Here is a 22,189-nt window from a genome sequence, read left to right on the forward strand (position 1 = left end):
TCTCAAGTTGTTGGATGCCTTTGGTCAATTTCCAGAGTCTTTACATTTTTTTTGACAAGTTTGTTCACTTTTATCATTGTTTTTTTAGGGAGAGGATTTGCTGAGCTCCTTAGTTGGCCATTCTGGAAGTCCTGCTCCTTAAATCATACAAGTTGTACAAATTAATCACACAAACTTATCTTACTCCTGGGGGGGAGAAGGTGGGACCTTCCTTGGGATGTGAAATCCCCAGGGTAATGTTGCCTTGGCAAGATTTTCACTTCAAGCCTGGAAGCTAACTGGAGCTGCAGGAGTTAAGTCCTACTTTGTAAACCAGAGGGCCTGAATCAGTGGTCCTCTGTGCTTGTTTTCTTTCAGTTACTCCTTAGCCAGGTTTTTTCAAGAGCATTCATGGATCATATATATTCCATGAAAAAAAGAGCTCCGTGGTCAAATGTTTGATTTACACCTAGCTAAACAAAATCAAAGGAATTTACATAAGGACTTCTCAGAGGCTTTTAACATGCTAATGTTTGAGATTCTCTAAGAAAGAGAAATGATATGTAGGGTTTCCTCAGATTATTGTGACCACTGAACACTATCCCCCCCCCACCCCAAGAGCATTTCAGGGGATTAATGATCTGCAAAACACCCTTTGGTCTTGTTTTATTTGACATTTTCAGCCTGGGTCAGAAATACTGGATATTAAGGGAAGAACTATCTGTTGACAACTGTGATAGCTGTATGCATCAACCTTTTAGACATAGGAGCGATGGTAGTGGAAACTGAATGGAGGGAAATTCCTCTGGGAGGTCAATTTTGGCAGACAATCTAGCTCTCTAATACAGCTGCCCCTCCTCACCAGCAGTATTTCACTGGTGATCTTCCAAGTTTCTGGGTTCTATTTTTATTAAGGCAGACTTATCATCTGCCAGACATTAAGTCAGACTCTTGGAAAATAAAAAGACAGCATCTGTCCTCAATGAGTACAGTTAAAGGTAAGGTAAAGAAGACATTTATAATCAAGTTTTAGAGGAGGTGGGGTCTAGGTATCCACAAGGTGCTATGGTAAGACCAAGGGGACATTTAAAAAAGATGACAAAGGCCATGATGCCCAGGCTGGTTCTTGAAGGCCAAGAAAGGGTTAGCCAGGAAAAGAAGAGGGAAAGATCATGTGTGAAGGCAGAGAGGCTGGAGAGAACATGGCATATTCAGGGAACTCCCAGCAGCTTGCATAGCTAGAGAATAGGGCACAAGAGAGACTGAACAGGTATGAACGGCATGCTAGGGAGTTTGAATCTTATTCTCACGGTGAAGGGGGATTACTAAAGGCTGTTGAATCTCAGGATCAGGTTTACCTTTTGAAATTTCACTCTGGAAGCAGTGTAGAAAATGGATTGTGGAGGTAGAAGATCAGAGAGAAAGCTCCAGGAGGCCAGCATGGATGGCTAGGTGAGGGCAGTTGAGAATTTAAAGTGATAGGAGTGGGTGAAGACGTTGGGGTGAAGTGGGAGAAAGGCAAAGGTAGCGCCACATAATAATACATGGAATACAGGACAAGGGGCAGGTCTGGCGGGGAGAAGATAATGTATTGAGGTTTGCACTTGTTCAGTTTGAGATTCCGAAAAAACATGTGAGAGATGTTCAGAAGATGGTTGGAACTCTGGGTTGAGAAATAGAGATTTAACAGGTATCAGAATAAAAGTGGTAGGTGGAGCCATAGATGTGGGTGAAACTGGACAGGGAATGTATAGACTGAGAAAAAAGCAGAGACAAAAACCCTGAGGAACTATATTATCTCCCTCTTCCAAATGCCTACAGAATCTTTTTGTAACTCATATAGCAATAAACATTTAGCTCAGTGCCTATTATGTACAAAAAGTATCATGCTAGATATGAGGGTACAAAGAGGAATAAAAGAAGGTCCCTTCATCCAAGGAGACTATGATCTAATTGTGGAAGGAATTACACCCAACTAGTATGCAAAATGAAATGAAATAAGAGCTATAAATGTGTTGAGCATAGAAGAGGCAGTTAATTCAATGGAAGAGATAAAACAGGTTTCAGGAGGGGAGGAGCGCATTTGAGTTGGGCTTTGCAAAATAAGTGGACTTTGCAAGCAGGGAAGGGGAAACAAGGCAAGCCATTTGAAGCTGGAAATTAGCAAAGATCACAACAGAATAGAGTGCGGGAAGTGACAGAAAGAGGCGGGAAAGGTGGCTTGAGGCCAGGATCCAGGGAATCCTGTCCATGTTTCTCAGGAGTCCGTTTTAAAGAAGGCACACATGTGCCTAAATATATCCAAGTGCTTGTGTTGTAGCAGATTCATTTCTACCGGATTCCCTAATTTCAGAAATGCCTTTAAGAACAATGAATCAAAAATGCTAAGGAAATCTAAAAATCACCAAACTAAGGCTTGAGGGCTTATAAATGCTTTTTCTCAGTTCTCTATTTCCATTCTGCAAAACTCTGTTAGTGGAACTTTAATTACTTGGCTTCACTATAAAATTTCCATTGCATGTAAGTGTAAATAATTTCACTCAAATGCTCTCATTTCAATCTGTGGCTGAAAGCATCGGTAGAAATTACATTTTTGTGGCACTTCCTTGGCACATTGAAGGAAAACAAAATGTATACTGTTAATCAAGTCATGAGCGACTTTGAAAGTGATAGATTATATCAAGATAGTAAATAATAAGAGATGAAGTATATTTTAAAGATTAAAAATATTTTATTTAAACTTTTCTTCATAAACACTTTTAACATTTTTTTTCAATTTAAAAACAGAATGGATAGCATAAACATGTTTTGAATAGATTATATTCACGGCTTGGGAAAAATTACCTGACAAAAATGTAAAGGCTTCCAAAACAGGTATAAAAGGCAAACCTTAAATTATTCTAAGATTTTTAAATTGGCCCTAGGATTATTTGACTACTGGCCCAAAATGTACCTAAAGGTCAAAATATTTTTTCTATAGACAAAATATGCCCAAGGGGTATAGGGCATATACAAGTTAGATAGAAAATAACCTCTCTGATCACCTCACTGGAACATTCCTTCAGAAAGCAAACACCTAATCCTTACTGATATACTGATTAATAAGGTTTTTAATGTAGTTGTTCCCAAAGATGTAAAAAGAAAATCTAAGAACATTAAGGAGGAACAAACAAAGCTGACAGCATTCTCTCAATGTTACTCGTGTAATATTGAAGTTATACTGGTATACTGAAAGGAAACGACTTCCATGAGTTTACCTATTCCAGTCTATGTCTATTGAATATTTGACTTTATAAACTCTTGATAAACTAATTTTTCAGGACTTTCATTTTTAAGATAAATCTCTTTTTAGAAGATATTTATCCCCAAACCAACTCTAATCTGATAGAACGTATGATCCCTAAAAATGTTCAGAGTACAAAAAAAAATAAAAAATGTATAATAGGCAAACAGGAAAAATGGCACGAGCAGTTTTACTGCCATATAGCCCTCATTTATATCTAATTTACACTATTATCTATGTTGTGTTTTACTTCAGTCTAAAATTTTAAATTACGTATTCTCAAAAGAGCTAGTCTTTTCTGAGAGATAGCTTATAAACTGAAATAACAATTTATATTATAAACTGAAATGTTATGACCTACAACCACATATACATATATAAAAATAGTCCCACTGAACGTTTGACATGTTTAGATAATGCAGCTCAAATAATTTGTTATAAAATACTTTAAAGCTTAGTTTCATGTAATTAAGACAAAACCATTTTTACCACTTCTCCCCACACAAATGTGTGTCCTTTACTATGACTCGAGCAGGCTTCCCAGAATGAGGTGTCCAAAGGTGCTGCTTTAGAAAAGATAAGTGAAGGGCTCAGTCAATATTTCACAAATTATAGTAACACTCACACAGAGTAATGAGGACACAGAGAAAGCTGTCTCAAGAAAAGCTAATAATTCTATTAATTAAGCTTTACTTTTTAAAAACCAGTAGTATTTCTTCCAATACAAAACCTTCAACGTGAGAATCTTGAATTTTATGAAAAGGTTGTAGTGCAAGGATTTTCTTTAAGCAGATTAAAATAAAAACTTAGAAGGTCAAAGACATGGAAGAGAACAAACGTTTCTAATTAAGATGCAATTAACAAAAATCAGCTATTTTTGTAAAGTCTGGCATTTAAAATGTAAAGTGAAAATTAACACACAAAGATCACAGCAATTACACTGTATAGTTTTAAATCTTACTGAATTTTAAAAAAACTATTTTGAGCACATATAATGTATATAAACAAAAATGGTTCCAAATGAAGCACACAAAAAATAAACTTGAAAAAAGTTCTATGAAAAAATTTTCCATAGTTTAGTATAACAAAAATAAATCTCTTTCAGCAATTAAACCATAATTTTAAAAGGGAATGTAAGTTAATCATGGATTTAAAATAAGCTAAATTAGCACTACATATAAACAGAAGAGTTTTCTCATACATTCAGAACCCAAGCAATAACAACTATTCTTAAAGCTCAAAACTGATTACAGCTGACATCAGGTCAGACATGACTTACGTGTGAAGCTTAACCCAGAGTTAGTTCAAGTTAAAAGATTTCACAAATTTTCCAAAACATGAACTTTGATCTTGGCCTTGTGTTTTTACAATGAAGACCAAGAATATTCAATTGTTTGCCCAGATCTTACTTTAACTAGGACTACGAAGTCATATCTAAGCAATTAAAGAGAACCACCACTGGAGTGTAAAAGCCTGATGGGGTTCCCTGTCTCGGTCTTTTCCAGCAAAAGACAACAATGAGGAAAATAATGAAGACGTTACTGTTATTTTCTTTAAAGCAAGACGGCACACATATAAAACACTAAGCCAACTAATATATTAGAAAAAGAATTAAACGGCTAATCTAACTCCTAGTTTTCAAAAGTAAAATGACTAAAAATGATTTTTAAGATGTAGAAAAAGGCTTTTACCCATATTACCATGGGAAACAGGATACTGAATTTCATTTTTAGAAACTGAAAGTAAATGATAGGACCACTTAATAAAAATTTAAGTCTCATATACAAAAGAATATTAAGTTGATTTCTAAAGCCAATCCCAATGTTTCGCTTTTTAAAAAACTACTTATGTACCTGACTGTTTCTAGCCTCCAGTTGTAGAGTTTTAAAATCAGGTTTTTTTCATAGTTGTCTATTTTAATTGCAAAAATGAAACAAGTCTTCACATTTCCATGATTTCACTCTTCCATTTTATATTCAGTGGCGGCAGCAGCAAAAAAAAAAAAAAAAAGTGAAACTAGAAAATTTACACAACAGCCATATAGAAGGCATTGCAATATTGCACCAATATCCTAAGGTCTGGCAAGTTTTGCCAGTGTAGATCTAGTCTGTATCATATATAGAGTCTACTCAGAAGAAAATGGCATCAGTTTGAATGATCCACTCCCTGGTTATTCTTGCTTAATTTTGACAACTATATGCTTTTTCTTCGAGTTTAAAGAGTTGAAAGGTGCGGCTAATCCTAAAACACTTATTATAAATGCTTTTAAACAGTTATTCTTGATCCATTCTGAACTTTGAGGTTACTATCTTTCATGCTAGTAGCTTTCAGTAAATAAAACAAAAGCTGAGGGCTTACATCCCCAGTGCCACTAAATATTTTGTACTAAATAAACAAGTAGATATGACCAGTTAAGATTATAATTCTATTCCTTACCTCTAAGTCAAAACTGAGCTCAAATTTTCCACAAGTTGCTACTTTCCATTCAATAACAGATGCAGCAGCCTTATTGAATGTAAAGAATGGGAGTTGCACTTACTTTTAAGGGGCCTTTATTTAGGACTCTGGTATTACCTAAATTCTCTTTAAAAGTGCTTGCACGCTGCAGGGCCAGGGCTTGTCATATACCACTCCGATTCTCACTAAAAACAGGGTAACATTAAACAGACTGCGAAGAAAAACATTTTCAAAAAGAAGACATACATCGATAAGCAACACTAACGTTTACTTTTGAAAATAAAACATAAAATGTTAGTTTTCATAAAACCATACATGTTTCAGGAATATAAGGAGTTTGAATATTACTGAATCAGTATGGACTGAAGATAGGCTACTCTGATACCAAACGAGGACTCCAGTTCTTTTAACTTTCTAAAAATGTTAATACATGAAAAGACGTTACATCTAGAATACAACAAGTGTGGCAAACCGTGTGTGCAAGTGCACTAGCTTAAAAATATAGAATCCTAACCACGCATAAAAGGGGATGTGCCTTATATATTCATAAGATGTAAGCAAGTATGGATATGCTCTCACTAACACAATGCAGATAAGAGAAGGCAGCTTAGAAATAGTGTTCTGAATATAAAAAAGTTAAATTTGTAGAAAATTTATATTTTTGCATTTTCAGCAAAAAGCCATGCAAAAAGGTCAAGAGTTTTAAACTTAAAAAATAAAATCAAAAAGTCTAACAGACTGCAATACACCGAAATAAATGTTCAAAAAGATTTCAGATAGAGATAGGAACTGAAATTACATCCAGTGACACTTATCAGGTCTTCTCTTAGAAGATGCATGACTCCTACACTGACATTTGAAAGAAATGTTTAAAGCATAACATCAACTTCCCAGATAAGTGAATCGTTCTATTAAACTGCTTCTGGAAGTAGTTTCAAGAGCTAGTGCTTAGAATTGACTTATTGCATGAGTTTGAGGCCACTAAAAAGAAAAAACAGGATGCGAGAACAGAATGAAAACATTTTCATGTATTAGACCAATGGCTTTGATAGTAAAACTAGTGAGGTTCTTCTTTATGTGTTTTAATTAACTACTTTGTCTCAAACAAATTTTTTGTTTGGCTTTATTGAAGGGAGAAAGATGCCATTAGTTGCAACGTCTGACCTCGTCCAGTATATATTCTGGAAAATGCAGGTTGCATACTTGTAAACCATCCAGCTTGCAGGGCATCCGCGGGTACTCATCTTCCTTCCATTTGTTTTCATCCGGATCAAAAGTGAGAATAGAATCGCTGTAATGACCATTGTAGCAAAGGCCTCCAAGAACCATTATCTGTTTGTCCAGCACAGTCACACCATGGCCACTTCTACCAATTGGCATGGACGCCAAGATGGTCCACTGATCAGTCTCTGGGTTGTACACTTCTGTGGAAGGGCATCCCTGAGACTCAAAAGAGGCCCTCAAGATCACACAGACACCACCGAAGACATAAAGCTTGCCGTTGTAAGAAATCATCTTGTGAAAACATCTAGCGTAATTCATTTTGCTCTTATTCTCCCAACAGTTGGTAACTACTTGAGTTCTCCTGGTCCGCTGTTCTATGGTCCCTTCTTTACTGGGGTCAAACACGCACACTTGTTTGGAGGTGGAAGATGAGGTGATTCCACCAGTGATAAACAACTTGTTATTGAGCACTGTCCCCTCATGTCCATACTTGTTAACTGGATAAGGATCCACAAATTCCCATTTATCATTGGTGATATCATATCTCTCTGTTGAATAGAAAGTCTCATCTCTGGTTCTGCCTGCTACAGCGTAAATAAACTTTCCAATAACACCAACTGCAAATTCTGAACGTGGTACAGACATGTCTGCCATCCGGAGCCAAGAGTTTTGTCTCGGGTCATACCTGAACACTTTGGAAGAAGCATGGAATTCGCCATCTGGGCCCAGTTCTTCCCCACCCAACAAGAACACGAAGTTATTCACGATAGCAAGGCAGTCCGGACGCAGAGGTACTTGTGGGCCCTCCAGTTCCCACCAGACTCTTGGTTTCTTTAAGAGAAGTATTTTACTGTTAACCATGCTATGTCCAATCATGCCTCGGAATACTGTAGTTTGGGGTTTGGCAGAGCGGATGCGGCTTGATTTCATGTCCAACAGAGGCTGCTGGTGAACGTTCTGAAAGTAATTCAAGGCTTGGTCAACTTCATAGCGCAGCTGTCGGGAGTATCTATAAAATTCTGATGTCTTAACCTAAGAATACAAGTAAAAGAATTTAACAACAAAAACAAAAAACAAAACATCAATGGCAAACAAAATATCAAAGCCCACTAAGATGATTAGCTTATGATTTTAAGCTACTTTACTAAAACTGATTTCCTGTTAAGATCACATACTTTCTTTTTATTATTTTTTTTACAAAGCTTTTATCATATTTGTTTTTGTAATTTCTATTTGTACTAATTTATGCACATTCCCAATCTTTTTAAAAGTAAACAAGTTATTTTCCAGGCACAAGCTAAATTCCTCTAACAAAATGTATTAATCATCTAATATATGTCGGGCCCTGGGCTACAAGTGGTGGCTATACGAGGACAAGTAGAGGTTTCACAGTAGAGGAAATGTTGGCCTTGGTTTTCTTAACCACAAGGAACACTGTAAGAACACCCATGGCTGAATAATTTGGGGAATTAAGTTAGTGAGTTAGTAAAAATTTAAATACACACAAAATTCTCAGTTGGTTTTTGACATAAAAACTTGGTGTGATATCATTAACTCCTATAGTAATAATTCAGTTGACAAGAAAAGGTCAAACTTTTTCCTTTTTGTTTTTGGGGTTGGAACTACCTAATTATAATGACTGCTAACATCTTATGAAGCACTTTTAAGTATCATGCTAACTACTGTGGGGAGATGAAAAAAAAAAGAGTATAAGATGTGGTCCATTTCCTCAAAGAACTTAGAGTATATTTCAGGAAATGAAAACAAATACACATCTACCAGTTTTAAGTAAATGAGGCAATTGACAGTTAGGTATGAAGCTGTATAGCACATCTGTGAGTGCTATGAACTTTAGATACAGAACATATCAAACTGATCCAAAACATTCAAGGGATGTTTTGTGAAAGAGGTAGGAAGTTGGAAACCAAGCAGAAACAGCCTGTATCATAATGACAAGGGTGAGATAAGAGGGCTAGGATTTGGATGGTTACCATTTGGATCCTGTAGAGATAAAATCAACAGATTTTATACTTTTTCTCTTTATTGAAATTGTTCACTATTATTATTTGCTGATTTCTTTCACAGTTATTTTGCTAGGAGGAATTAGGTTGTATGTCCAATCATTGTGATCGTATGATTAATTCTTTGTATTAAGAACAATTATACGATCTTTCCTCTTAGAGGGGTCATTAGGCTAACAAATTAAATATTTAAGGGCCTACTGTGCACAGCCAGTAGTCTGACTGCCTCACAGGTTTTGAAGTAACAGAATCAGCATAGTAATTAAGCATGACATCAAGCAGCCCAGTATGGTGATTAACAATTCGATTTAGGAAATATCTGACTTTGCTACTCACAAGCTGTGTGATTTTGGGCAAGTGACTCAGTATCTTTAAGCCAGTTTCCTCATCTGTATTACTGGGACAATAGCACCTACACCTCATAACCCTAAGGTAGGAGACAGGCAAGATAATCCTACACGGAAAGGACTTAGTATGGTGCCTGTCATGTGGCAGTGCAGAAAAAATTACGGCTGTTATTAGCTATTATTACTGACCAGGGGACATCTGTGGAAGTGTCACTCAATTTACGTTAATGCATCTGATGATGTGCGTTTGTTTGTGTAAATATTCAGTCTTCCAGAAAGTAGAGGAGAAATGAGAAAAACTGTTACTCTGTACCTAATCCTCACCAGAAAAGCATGACTGATGACATGCAAGTAGGAGGAAGCTTTAGAGGAAGCAGCCGTGTTGTTTGGAGATCAAGAAAGAAAGGAAGGGGAATGCTGCCCATAATGGATAGGCAGATTTCAAGATTTCAAAGGAAAAACAGGATCAATTCCAAGATCAGAAACTGTGTAAAGAAGCTCGAGAAGGCTTGGAGGCTCTCAAAAGCATAATGCTGACTACATAATTGCAAAACATACTGATGAGGGGAAGAAAGGGGGAAAGTATCTAAAAAAACTGATGTGCTGCAGAGAGCTTTCTGGAATTCGGATGTTAAAAAACCACTTACGACAGATGGTAAAAAACAGGCACATAAAACAAGTATTATAAAGAGTGAAATGGAGCTATAAGAATATTGTGAACAAAGCTAAAGCCTTAGGAGGAATTGTGACTTTACAAAGTGCCAGATAGTGAATAAATGGCATTTTAGGGGTTAAAGTAAAAAAAAAAAAAAGTAGAGGAAAAAGTGAATTCCCCCCTGGATGAGGTGGTTAATGTAATAGTAACAAAGATAAAGAGAAACAGCCTCCTATCTTATTCCCATTCTCGGCTAAGAATATTATATTCTTTCCAATCTGAAGATCAAACACAATAACTAAGAAAAAACTTAAATCCAAGATGGCTGAGAAAAAAGAAAAACCAGGCAGATATTCTCACCGAGTTCGAGTCATCTGATCTCACAAATCACGTCCTGGGATCCTAGGAGCCTTCACAGATAAGGTTGCTTAACTGCTCTCTGTAATGTGTGTGGAATCATGAAGGATGGCAGAGGACTAGAAACCAGACAGATTTCCGAACTAAGACTGGTTAGCTTGAGCCTGATCCTGCATTGTTAAAAACTAGTTAGCACTTGCATATAAGAAAGCACTACAAACTAGGAGGCAACACATACTCACCCAGTAATGCCAAGACTGACCATTTCTGGTTTAATTTTTGATGATGTAACAACACTGCTACAGAATGAGAGAACCTATGACTTCAGCAAAGTAATCAACAAAGCTTAGTCATAAAGAAAACAGAAACACTAGGGACCCACGAACCACCTGAAATTGCAACAGTAGTTATGTTAATGCATTTGGGGGAGAGGGGGGAAGTCCAAAGCTTTTATCAGATGTTCCAGGGATCCACAAACTCCAAATGTAAAGCTTTAACTGACTCTATCCTCACTGCTAACCAACAATGTGATATGACAGTCTTAAGAACTAATAAAATCATGGACTGAATTAGACAGTCCCACCCTCTCTGTTCAGGTGAAACCACAACTAAGTGTTCAACTCCACCAGTGTACTTTAGACAACAAAGTGGATCATGTCGAGGAGACAGCAAAGAGATCCAAATCACAGGAAGAGTGGTCAAACAGATGAAGAATGTTTCAATCCACGAGAAGACTCAGGAGAGAAAGATGGCAACTGTTTTCAGGACCAATAAGTAGAAGTTAAGAGAAAGACTTTAGGCCAATATAAGGAAAAGCTTTGCAATTAGGACTGACAACATAATGGATGTTCACTGCATTATTATTTGTAAGAGCACAAAAACTGGGCACAACTCACATATCTATTAATATGAAATTGGTTGACCAAACTCTGGTATATAACATGCAATCGTTAAAAGGAATGAGATTAATCCACATGCACACAGACATTCAAAATGTCAAAATGACAAAACCTGCAGAACTGTATATATAGTACTCTCAAAAAATAAAAATGGACTGTTTTGCACAGTCAGCAGTATATGCAGGGGAAAAATGTATATAATACGAGTACAACATATAGTTACCAGTGAGCTCGTGAGGGGCTTGCCCTTTTGAGATTCGAAATAGGTCTGTATTGGGCTTTTCTACAGGGACTACAGTAAAAAGGGTACAGGTACATGTTCCCAAAGTGAAGAACTGTCTACTTCTGGAGTCTAGCATCCTGCCACTGAAGGTAGTGCAGGTGCGGCCACCTAACAGGAGGGCTGGAGAGGAATTCCAGCATCACACGAGGACTAGGCAGAATGGCCTATAATGGCTTTCCACCTTCCAACCCCAGGTTCTTGCAGATCATGTCAAACTGGGCCAGCTTAATGGCTTCCTAGAGTCACTTCCTAGCCTTTTCTTTTTTTTATATACCCAATCTTCTGGTCCCTTTGTCCTCTCCCTATTCATTCTATCGTGCTCCTTTGATATTTGGGTTCCAATTAGTTTACAAGAATCACTTCAGCACTATGTTGAAGTCCCAGTCAAAGCTACATCTTTACCTGATCTGTTCTACCTCTAAGCCCACAATAATGGAAGTTGTGCCTTTTTAGATAGCTATTATACCCTAAGAGATATTCTAACCAAAGAAATTTAGCTCCTACTTCTCTCTGCCAAGGCTAGAAGTTCTAGACCTACCTTGCCTTTTCCCAGGGCTACTTATTGCTGCAATTTTCCTCTAAAACCACACAATATCAATAAGCATAAGTAGCTTCTCCATTCATGATAGAAACAGGAAATTAATGAATCTGTGATAATCCTGGACAAAGTAGTTACAGATACACTCTGCTTTAAAACAAAAAGTGTAGGGCCAAAAGCTTCTTTGTGAATGGAATCACTTAAAATGCATTAATGAAGGGAGCTATCCAAAAAGAAACGTGTGGCTCATCTTTTCACAGAGAAACCATTTCTCTCATCATTTGCTCCTCATATAACAGTTTAACTATCTGTGTATCAGGCTCTCTCAAAAGAAAGATATGGAAAGAATGACATTTCTTTCATGTTCTGAATTACTTTCCTTATCCTTTCTAGGATTTAAAAAGCTGTCTTATTTTAAAACTTGGAAAGATTATCACTTTTCTTGCTTTGATATTTTAAAAAATTGTATTATGCATTTTGAAGTTAAAGTATTTATTACCTCTTAAAAACAGTGATCTGAACATTTTAAATTGGCCATTTCCTCCTCTAATCTTTTGGTTTAAAGAAATTGTGTGCATGCACATATACATGTAGAGAAAATGTGAGAAATTAATAATTTTGAATGTGATTCCTCTAAATATGTTTATTAAGTCAAAGAAATAATAGCTAGCCATTAGCACTGGGTAAAAATTCCATGATTCTCTTCTCATTGTCAAAATGTTATATAATCCACTTACTTTTTAACTTTTCAAGGTAATTTGTTTATACTGCTCTTAATTTTGAAAGAATTAAAATGAAGCAGGCAATATAATTAAAACAGGCATTTCCATAGAGCTTACTACCTTTATTTGATTAAAAATCTACAATTTAAAAGTATCTACTAAAACAGGCTATAGTTTACAAAATTATTTTAGGCTTTCAGCCAGCCAATTTAAGGTATTATCAGCTGTTTCACCTTTCAAAAGGATTTTTTAAATGCCCAATATACTAAACCAAAGAAACAAAAGGTCTTTGATTAGTTTATCCAGTTGTAGGGAGGTGGGAGGGGTGAGGACTGAGGGTTAGAATAATCTCTGAACTCAAGATCCCAGGTTTTAGACTTGACACTGTCCCCAAGTCACTGTGTGACCATGGAGCCTCCAGTTTAGGTATTTTCCCTTTATAAAAGGTGTAAGTTGCATGAACAGACATCTCTCTGGCCCTCCTACATCCAAAACTGCTAACCTAATTTTTGCAATGATGAGTATAAGGTGTCATGTGGAAGGAAGACTGAGTCCTGGCTGTCAGTTTTATCATTCTTCCTCCATGATTCAGTATTCTCAAAAGAAATACCCAGAAATAAAGCAGTTACTGTCATGGAGCTTTAGTGCGAAAACAAATTATGTCTTTGGGAACCACAGCTACCTTTGATATTAATTTTGATATTCAGTAAAATGTGGAAGTCTTTATATGTTGTACTGCAAAAGCATCTACCCTGATATAAGAGGTTTACTTATAAAATCATGCTCAGGGCTTCCCTGGTGGCGCAGTGGTTGAAAGTCTGCCTGCCGATGCAGGGGAAACGGGTTCGTGCCCCGGTCCGGGAAGATCCCACATGCCGCGGAGCGGCTTGGCCCGTGAGCCATGGCCGCTGAGCCTGCGCGTCCGGAGCCTGTGCTCCGCAACGGGAGAGGCCACAACAGTGAGAGGCCCGCGTACCGCAAAAAAAAAAAAAAAAAAAAAAAAATCATGCTCAGAACTGAAGCTTGTATTGATTTATGTGTCACACAAAAAGCTAGTTACAAAGTACCTTTAATTAATCCCTTTGTCCTGAAAAACTGAATAATGACCAGGGATAAGGCTATTTTAAAAAATTAGTTCCTGTTAAGCACAAATCCTCTCAGTAACACTATAATTGCAGTCAAATACCAAACATTAAAACAAATTTTAAAAAGGATTACACATCCTGTCTTCTCCAAGTAGGCAAGAGTCTAAAGTATTGACAGCTTCAGAAGGCAAGTGACCAGGGCAAATGGGGGAAAGGGAAAGGACTCCCTCACGACAATATTCTTATAAGAGTTTCAGCACAATTTGATGAGTCCTCTATCCCTTCAACTTTTCTATAGATAGTGAAAAATATTTAACTCAAAAATAAATGTGCTTCATATGTAGAAAATAAACTTATGGTTACTAAGGGGGAAAGGGGGGCGGGTGGGAGGAATAAACTGGGAGATTGGGACTGACATATACACACACTACTATATATAAAATAGATAACGAGTAAGAACCTACTGTTTAGCACAGGGAACTCTACTTAATACTCTGTAATGACCTATATGGGAATAGAATTTAAAGAGTGGATATATGTGTATGTGTAACTGATTCACTTTGCTGTACAGCAGAAACTAACACAACATTGTACATCAACTATACTCCAATAAAAATTAATTATAAATAAATAAATAAATGTGCTTAGGGAATTCCCTGGGGGTCCAGTGGTGAGGACTTGGCGCTTTCACTGCCAAGGGCCCAGGTTCGATCTCTGGTCGGGGAACTAAGACCCCACAAGCTGTGCTGCAAGGCCAAAAATAAGTAAACAGATAGATAACTAAATAGGCTTAGAAAGTCTAATTTCCTTCCAATTTTGGTACAACAGTAATAGAGCACAACTAGAAATTAAATGAGTGCACAAGCCTAAAAGGTAGAAAATAATGTAAAAGACTTAAGAATATCTTATCACCTGATTACACTAATATGTAGATAGTACAACTAAGTTCTAGAATTCACAACTTTTTTTACACAATTTTTCCCTACTTATGGAAATACCCTCAACTACGTCAATATTTTATTTATAAATATGGAAGAGCAGAAGGAAAGTCAAATAAAAGGTTTAATCCTAGAACTAACTTCTGAATGAGCAAGGCTTACCTATGACACATGTAACATTTTCTGGGTAAATATTAAATTTGAGAATTAAAACTTTAAAGCCTAAAATCTTAATATACCCCCGTGGTTCCTTTCCTGCTCCTAACCTTTTCTCCAGTCATTTTCTGAATTCTCTGATCCTTTTCGATTTCTGCGTATCATTTGGTTTCTCTCCCTCTCTTTATTTCCCAATTCATTAAAAAGATTTTCTCCTTTTACAAGTAAATGTGGCTGTCCCCATTCCATGTCTTCCTCTCCTGTTACTCCACAGTCAGTTTCCAATTCTATGCTTTTGTCTTCATCTCCCTTTTATTTAAAAGGAAAATCAGCAAGTTAGGCTGAATTTTTTAACTCCCATTTTCAGTAGGTTCCTACCAGCTTAATACAACCTTCTAATAGTCTCTTTCCCAGGGGATTTCACAGCAGTCAACACCTAGTCAACTCCAGGAACCTGGAGTGAATGCAAGTCAAAGGTGGAAAATAAGAGCACTCCATATCTATACACAAAGGGCAGAAGACTGGAGAGGAGAAAAACACCTTGGGTGATTTTTAAAGAAGTGCACATGTATTAATTACAATCATCCAAGTCCATGGGGCTGGGAGGGAGGGGTCGATAAAAAAGAGACTGATGCAGAAAAAGACATTGACTGAGAAAGTACGCTTAACCCACTGACCTAGTTTCAAACAAAAACCTGCTAATCTCTGTGCTTTCACTCCAAGGGGCAAGTGAGCTGATTGTTAAGTAATTTCAAGTTTATAGCTGTATAAGTACTATTTAATATATGAAGAGGATTTAAAACTTTTTCAAAAACAACTCAAGTTTATTAGAAATTCTAATCAAATTTCACATTGGAAATCCAGGTTACTGTCTTCTAAAAAATATTTTTATTGTCAAATACAGCACTGCTTGTTTCTTCTAAAACTGTGAGGGTTAGAGGGAAATTTGTTTTTTCCTCTAGATTTGTCTGGCTGTAGTTTAAGTCATTAGAAATAATTACTTTTTTCGAGTTTTGGGGCTAAACTGTTTTAACACTAAAGTTAATGGTTTGGTTTCTGGACAGAAATTTTGGATTGGTCAAGTGCTAGATTAATCAAATCATGTTGCAGTGCCTAAGTGAAGGAATTCTGAGGGGTACACAGCCCCTACATTTTTACATAGATGTGTCCTTGCCCAGGCAATTTCATTACCAAGTGGGTTGTGCCTCAACCAAGATATCGCACCACCCAAGCACGACACATTAAGAATAAATTTCCTTATGTGTCATAGTCCATTGTTAATGCTATATAAACCAACTATGCTGATAGAGAAATATTTGGAAGATTATCAGTGCTTTGTGAAGACCAGTTCTGAGAGCTACCATGTTCTTAGGAAGGTACTAAGGGTCTTAGTAAGGTATACTTGGATACTTAATTTGTAATCCTTAAATTCTATCAGTTTCAAGGTGAGTCCAGGACACCTTACCCCATTTTAAACTGTAGCTTTTAAAGCCACAAATTCTGGTCCTTAAGTAAAAGACATTAAAAAAAAAAAAGTGTTAGCCTTTCTGAAGCATTTTCACTCTGATCCTAGGATTAATACTCACTAGTAATGAACTTATCTTTTTTCAATGGACTATCAAAATTATCTCAAGGCTGTAAATATCCTTATAACAACAAACTTTTATAAAATGCAGATATGATTTGCTAAATCCAAATATATTCTCAGTGAAGGAGAACTAACATCTTCTCTCATTAAAACATTAGCTTTGCTCTTCAAAAGTTAAATAAACCTAATTTGGGGGGATATGGTGAATTACATTTAACAGGTTAGGGGGAAAAAAGCACATTAGGGTATCTGAATATCATGAGCTAGTTTATAAAACAAAATACTTGGAATAAAGCAGAATTCATCTATATAATCTGATTCCTTAAAAAATAATTTTCTTTCCTTTTGAAAAATTGTAAGATCTTATGATTATGATTAATATAATTTCTAAGGGGATCATTAATATGCTAGATCTTACCTTACGCATATTTATGATACTGAAGATGCCCTGGGTTCAAAAATATTAAAATGTCACTTTACTAAAAAATCAACATATGGGTATTTTAATGAATAATTTAACAATTTTGCTAAAAAGATCTTTTCCGTACAAAAAAGTAAAACAGGCATTTTGCCAAATATACATTTACTTAATAAAATGTTTTCAATAAAGCAATAATTGTTTTTTAAAAACCAAAAGACCAAAGAGAGCAAAGTTTAAACTATTTAAATCTTCACATCACTGAAATTCAGAATGACAAATGTCAGGCCTTATCTCTGTTAACAGATGCAAAGACCATTAGAGTTAGTAAAAATACATGACGCAGACATTTGCATTACGTAAAAACTGAGATTGAAGTCTAGTATTAAAACTGAGAATGGACTATAGTTAAAATGAATCATACTCCTAACCAACTATGTCAAAAGGACAAGATCCTTAATTTTCAGCTTTCCTCGATTATACAGGGAAAACTCCAGAATTCTGCTTTCACACCTTACAGTGTTCCCACATCTTACACTTTTTTCAGTGCCATTAAAATTCTTAGGCTATGTTTTGTTCATGCAAACATGTTAGAATTTTCACAGCTCTGTAACAACTTCTAAACCACCCAAGCAGGCCCACAGGGTTAACTACATGCTTCCTGCACATGAGGGTCCTCTCCCTACTCTAGTAGCTTGGACTGAGAAGCAAGCAGACCCGGGTTCCAGTCTGGACAGTGCCACTTAACCTGGGATAAGACTCCTAACTCTTCTGAGCCTGTTTTCTTACCTACAGAACAGAGATAACCTGCAGACTCTACCTATGTGTAGAGCACTCAGTGCAAGGCCTGGCATATAAGTGTAAGGTGTTCAGATAAGTAGAATCACTGCCTCTAAGGAACTGGGTGAGGAAATCTGGAAAGTCTTGGTCTCTTGGGTGATGATCCTGTCCCAGAGTCAGTACAAAAGTTAAGACAGTCTGTTTTCAGCTGGGGAGAAAATCCAGTAGACGACTAGGGGAAAAGATACCGCAGAAGAATAAACCCAAAGATTTCGACACAGCTAGAGGGCATGATTCGGGTCCCTGGAATCAGTGGGGGCTATTCCTTAGGGAGAGGCAGAATGGCCCCTTACAAAGCCATTGCTCAGATCTGATCGTTACTACCAAAGGAAGAATTAAAATCTCTAAAGGTTTCTTCACGAAGCTTTGTTCAATCACTTTTTATTTTCCTGAGGCCAGGGAAAGGATTCTGACAAAGAGATGCTATACTTAAGTTATCTTCATCAGCCATTCCACAGAATAGTTAAGTAGGAAGGTTCACTTAACACTAAACTGTACAGAACATTTCTAAAGGCTAAGGATCCAGGAGAGGGTTAAATAAGTGAGAAAGGCTGTTTAATGTATGCATATTTAGAGTTTCTAGAGCACAACTTACTCCCTGAACTTGTAGAGCAGTGCTGTGCAACAGAAATATAATCTGAGCCACAAATGTGAGCCAAAGATGTAATTTTTACACTTTTTAGTGGCCATAGTTTAAAAAGCAAAAAGGTGAAACTGACTTTAATAATGTATTTTAGCCCAATATATCCAAAATATCATTTCAACATATAATCAATATAAAAGTTAGTAATGAGGTAATTTATATCCTTTTTGTCATCTTAACCTTTGAAATCTCAAATCAGACTTGTCACATTTCAAGTATTCAAAAGCCACAAGCAGTGATTGTATTGAACAGCATGGTTCTAGAGATACACTACTTTTTTAATAAGAAAGAATAATCTTTTAATTTTGACATTTTAGCTAGTTTTAATTCCAATAAATTGAATGGAAGGGCTCCAAATTTTTTTTTAAAGGGAGGGAAATTTTATGAATCTAAAAGGAACCTAATGCAGAGTAGTGTGAATAAAGTCCTTGATGATTTTAGTCATAGGATTGGGCTACTTAGCCTCCTAATACAAAAAAGAATGGCAAATTCTAAGTTTGATCAGAGTTGCTAAGTGGTTTTCCAAGACTTTCTCTGGCATTACAACAATATTTTCCTGTAATTGTTCCTGAAAATACACGATGCTAAAAAGTAGGTGTGTTAACAGGAAATATAAGGAAGAGAAGAACTAAGTTAACACCAACACAAGGAAATAATCTGATAAATCCAGAATGTGGGGACACACTAGGACAATTGGTAATCTGATCTTTCTAAAAAAAAAAAAGTGGGGGGCTGTGTTAGATTCTTTAAGAAAGATTAAACAGACATGATAACCAAAAGCAATGTGTAAACCATGACTGGATTCTAGGGCATTTGGGGGACAACTCTGAATATGAACTAGCTGTTAGATGTTATCAGGGTCTTATTGTTAATTTTCCTGGGTGGAATGGTATTGAACCTGGGTAGGAAAAAGTTCTTATTCTTACGAGAGGCATGCTAATAAGTATTAACGGATGAGATGTCATGATGTTTTCAACTTATTTTCAAATGTTCAGCAAAGGAAAAAAAATCTACATAAAGAAAATATGGTAAAATGTTAACAGTTCTTGAATCTAGGTGATAGCTATATAGGTATTCATTATACTATTCTTTCAACTTTTTGTATGTTTGAGCATCCTCATCATAAATGAGAAAAAGGAGAGACAATTTCAGATTTAAAGAGAGATGTAATAACAAATGTGCTGTATGAACCTCGATTCAATCTTTAAGAAACAGCTTAAAAAAGACATTTTTGGGAAAACTGAGAAAATCAGAAAATGAAATGGATATTACAGATATTAAGGGATGACTGTTAATTTCAATAATGGTATTATGGTTATGTAGAATTTCCTCACTCTTGGGAGATAAGATGCTTGCTGAAGTAGTTAAGGAGGAAACATCACATCTACAACTTTCTTTGAAATGGTTTAGCAAAAAACAAAAATTTAACATAAAGGCACACACTCTCCTCTCTATCTAAAAATAGGGTGGCAAAATGACAACAACTATTAACCTACAAGATATGTTTATGGGTGATCATTCTACTGTTCCTTCAGCTTTTTTGTATGTTTACAAAGTCTAATAGTTTTTAAAAATTGAAAGCTAAAAAGTGCATATTAACATTCCATTTTTCTAGATTTCAGCAAATAGGATAAAACCACAAATCAAAACTGCCTACACTTTTCCCTATGTAGATCCTCATACTAAAAAAGGACCAGCACAGATGTACTATGTCTTTATTTCTGTGCCCTTTCTGGTTCCATGCATATATAATGGTTTTAAAATGGTCTTGTTTGAGACCTGCAGAGTGCTGAGTACAGGAAAAATAGATGGGCCCTATTTTCAAGGAGCTCAAAACAGTATGGTGTAAAATAGTCCAAATTCTTATTTCCCAACCAAATTTTCCATTCTAGTTTCTGAAGTTTAATTTCTAGAGATAAGTTCTCAAATCTGCTTAGTGTTTTACAACACATTCCTTTGATAAACATTATCTCTCACACACTGCTAAGACAAGAATCACCAACTACCTTCCCTTCCATTTACCTTACCAGTATCACAAATAAAACTGGAAGATTTATATTATAAAAAACAGAAAGATTTCTCTGTAGCCAGGGCCTTATTAAGTTTTTGTAAGAAATTAATTCAAGAAGGAAGCCTTAACAACATTTTTATTCTGATGAGATTCCCAATACCTGGCCAATAAGTAATAACCACATCCTACGCTATATATGCAAACAGAACCATCAGAAAGTACAAGTGGTGTTTTATATGATTTACAAAACTGGGAGTTCCCTGGCGGTCCAGTGGTTAGGACTCCATGCTTCGATCCCTGGTCGGGGGAATTAAGATCCCACAAGCCGCGCAGTGCGGCCAAAAAAAAACAAAAAAAGAAAGAAAGAAAGAAGATGATGAAAAAAAAAAAACTACAAAATTACCTGATGGTATTAACTTCCAGCCACTGTCACTATTGACCACCCTGAACTGATAGCTGGAATATAAAAAGGCTCTGCAGCTCAGCACTTAATCATTTACTGCTATCAATTACCCATCATAATGTCCTACAAGAGGGAAAATTTTATTCTCTATTTCATGAGCACTTCCGTCTAGACTGAAGTTGAGGGGGGTTTGTTTGCTTTAATAGTGGGAAAGCATTTCCATCTAACATGTAAAGACAAAACAGGATTCCCCAGGAAAAGAGAGCAATAAAAACAATAGTAAGGAAAAAAATCAAAACATCAGAGAAAAATGATTTACATTGTTGATGTGGGGCTGATTATCACTGAACAAAAAATAATTAAGAAATGTATTCTTTAGTTTCAATTATTTGTCATATCAGTACATTCTGAGAATAAAGATAAAATCCTACAAAACTGAGTTATCTAGTAAAAGTTTAAGTTAATGATATTTCACAGCATTTCAGAGGGGAAAAAAAAAGACATGCCAGGCTGCTGAGTGTTATTCGAAGGCGCAAATTTGTTTATTTTTCAAATGGTGTAAACAACCCTCCTTTGCAAATATTGTATTTTTATCACCAGGTCTGGTAACTAAAGCTGAGGAACCACCTAACATGAAGGGTGTCGACCAAAGCTTTAAGTGTGCTTTCTAGAAAGAAGAAAAGATGCAAGAGGTAAACAGAGCGCCAGAGGTAACCATGTGATTAGAAACCAATTAAGTTAAGCAATTACTGAAACTGCTTTCTCTCCTTTGGGCAAGAGAGCATCACAACTGAGACTCTGATATAAAAATGAAAAATGCTTACATGCAAAAAGGCCAAGGCTGTTTTGGAGAAAGACAATTTTAAGACAGCAGAACTATTACATGGTAAAATGCACACAGGGATATTTGATCAATGTAGATAGAGGATCTATAGTCTACTTGTTTAGAAATGCCAAAACAACGATTTTAGACAAACATATGTTTTCAAGATTAAATTTAGTTAGTATTCACAGTGAAGGGGGCTGGGGGAGACGGACGGGGAGGCGCAGAACTAGGCAAGAGTAGGGAAGAAAATCAGTGCCAGGGCCTACTGGTTTTCAAGAGCTATTTTATGTTTCCTCACTACATTTTAGAGGAATATGAAATTGTGTTAATACTTATCATTCAGAACTACAAAACTCCTCTCAACTCTAATTTCAGCATGATTCACTTAAATTCATTTTTGAAAAGAGAGCTAGACGGACCCAGTTCAAATTTAATTACTCTGTGAAAAGAAAGAGAAGCTAAAGCAAACTTATAATATTTGGGGTTAAATAATTATGCTTCAACTTTAAAAGTACT

General features: G+C 36.1%; 1 protein-coding gene across 3 annotated transcripts in view; it reads right to left on the reverse strand.

Annotated features, from left to right (window-relative positions):
- Positions 1-2,809: 2,809 nt before the first annotated feature.
- The window catches only part of KLHL15 (kelch like family member 15), a 31,913-nt gene continuing 12,533 nt past the window's right edge, over positions 2,810-22,189 (reverse strand). For all 3 annotated transcript variants that reach the window (XM_082865426.1, XM_082865425.1, XM_082865424.1), the window contains one exon: positions 2,810-7,975. In XM_082865426.1, coding sequence (XP_082721552.1) covers positions 6,866-7,975 — 1,110 coding nt within the window. In that variant the 3' untranslated portion in view covers positions 2,810-6,865. The remainder of the gene's footprint in view (positions 7,976-22,189) is intronic.

This window comes from Leucopleurus acutus, assembly GCF_964270905.1.
Source record: "Leucopleurus acutus genome assembly, chromosome: X".
Lineage (NCBI taxonomy): Eukaryota > Metazoa > Chordata > Mammalia > Artiodactyla > Delphinidae > Leucopleurus > Leucopleurus acutus.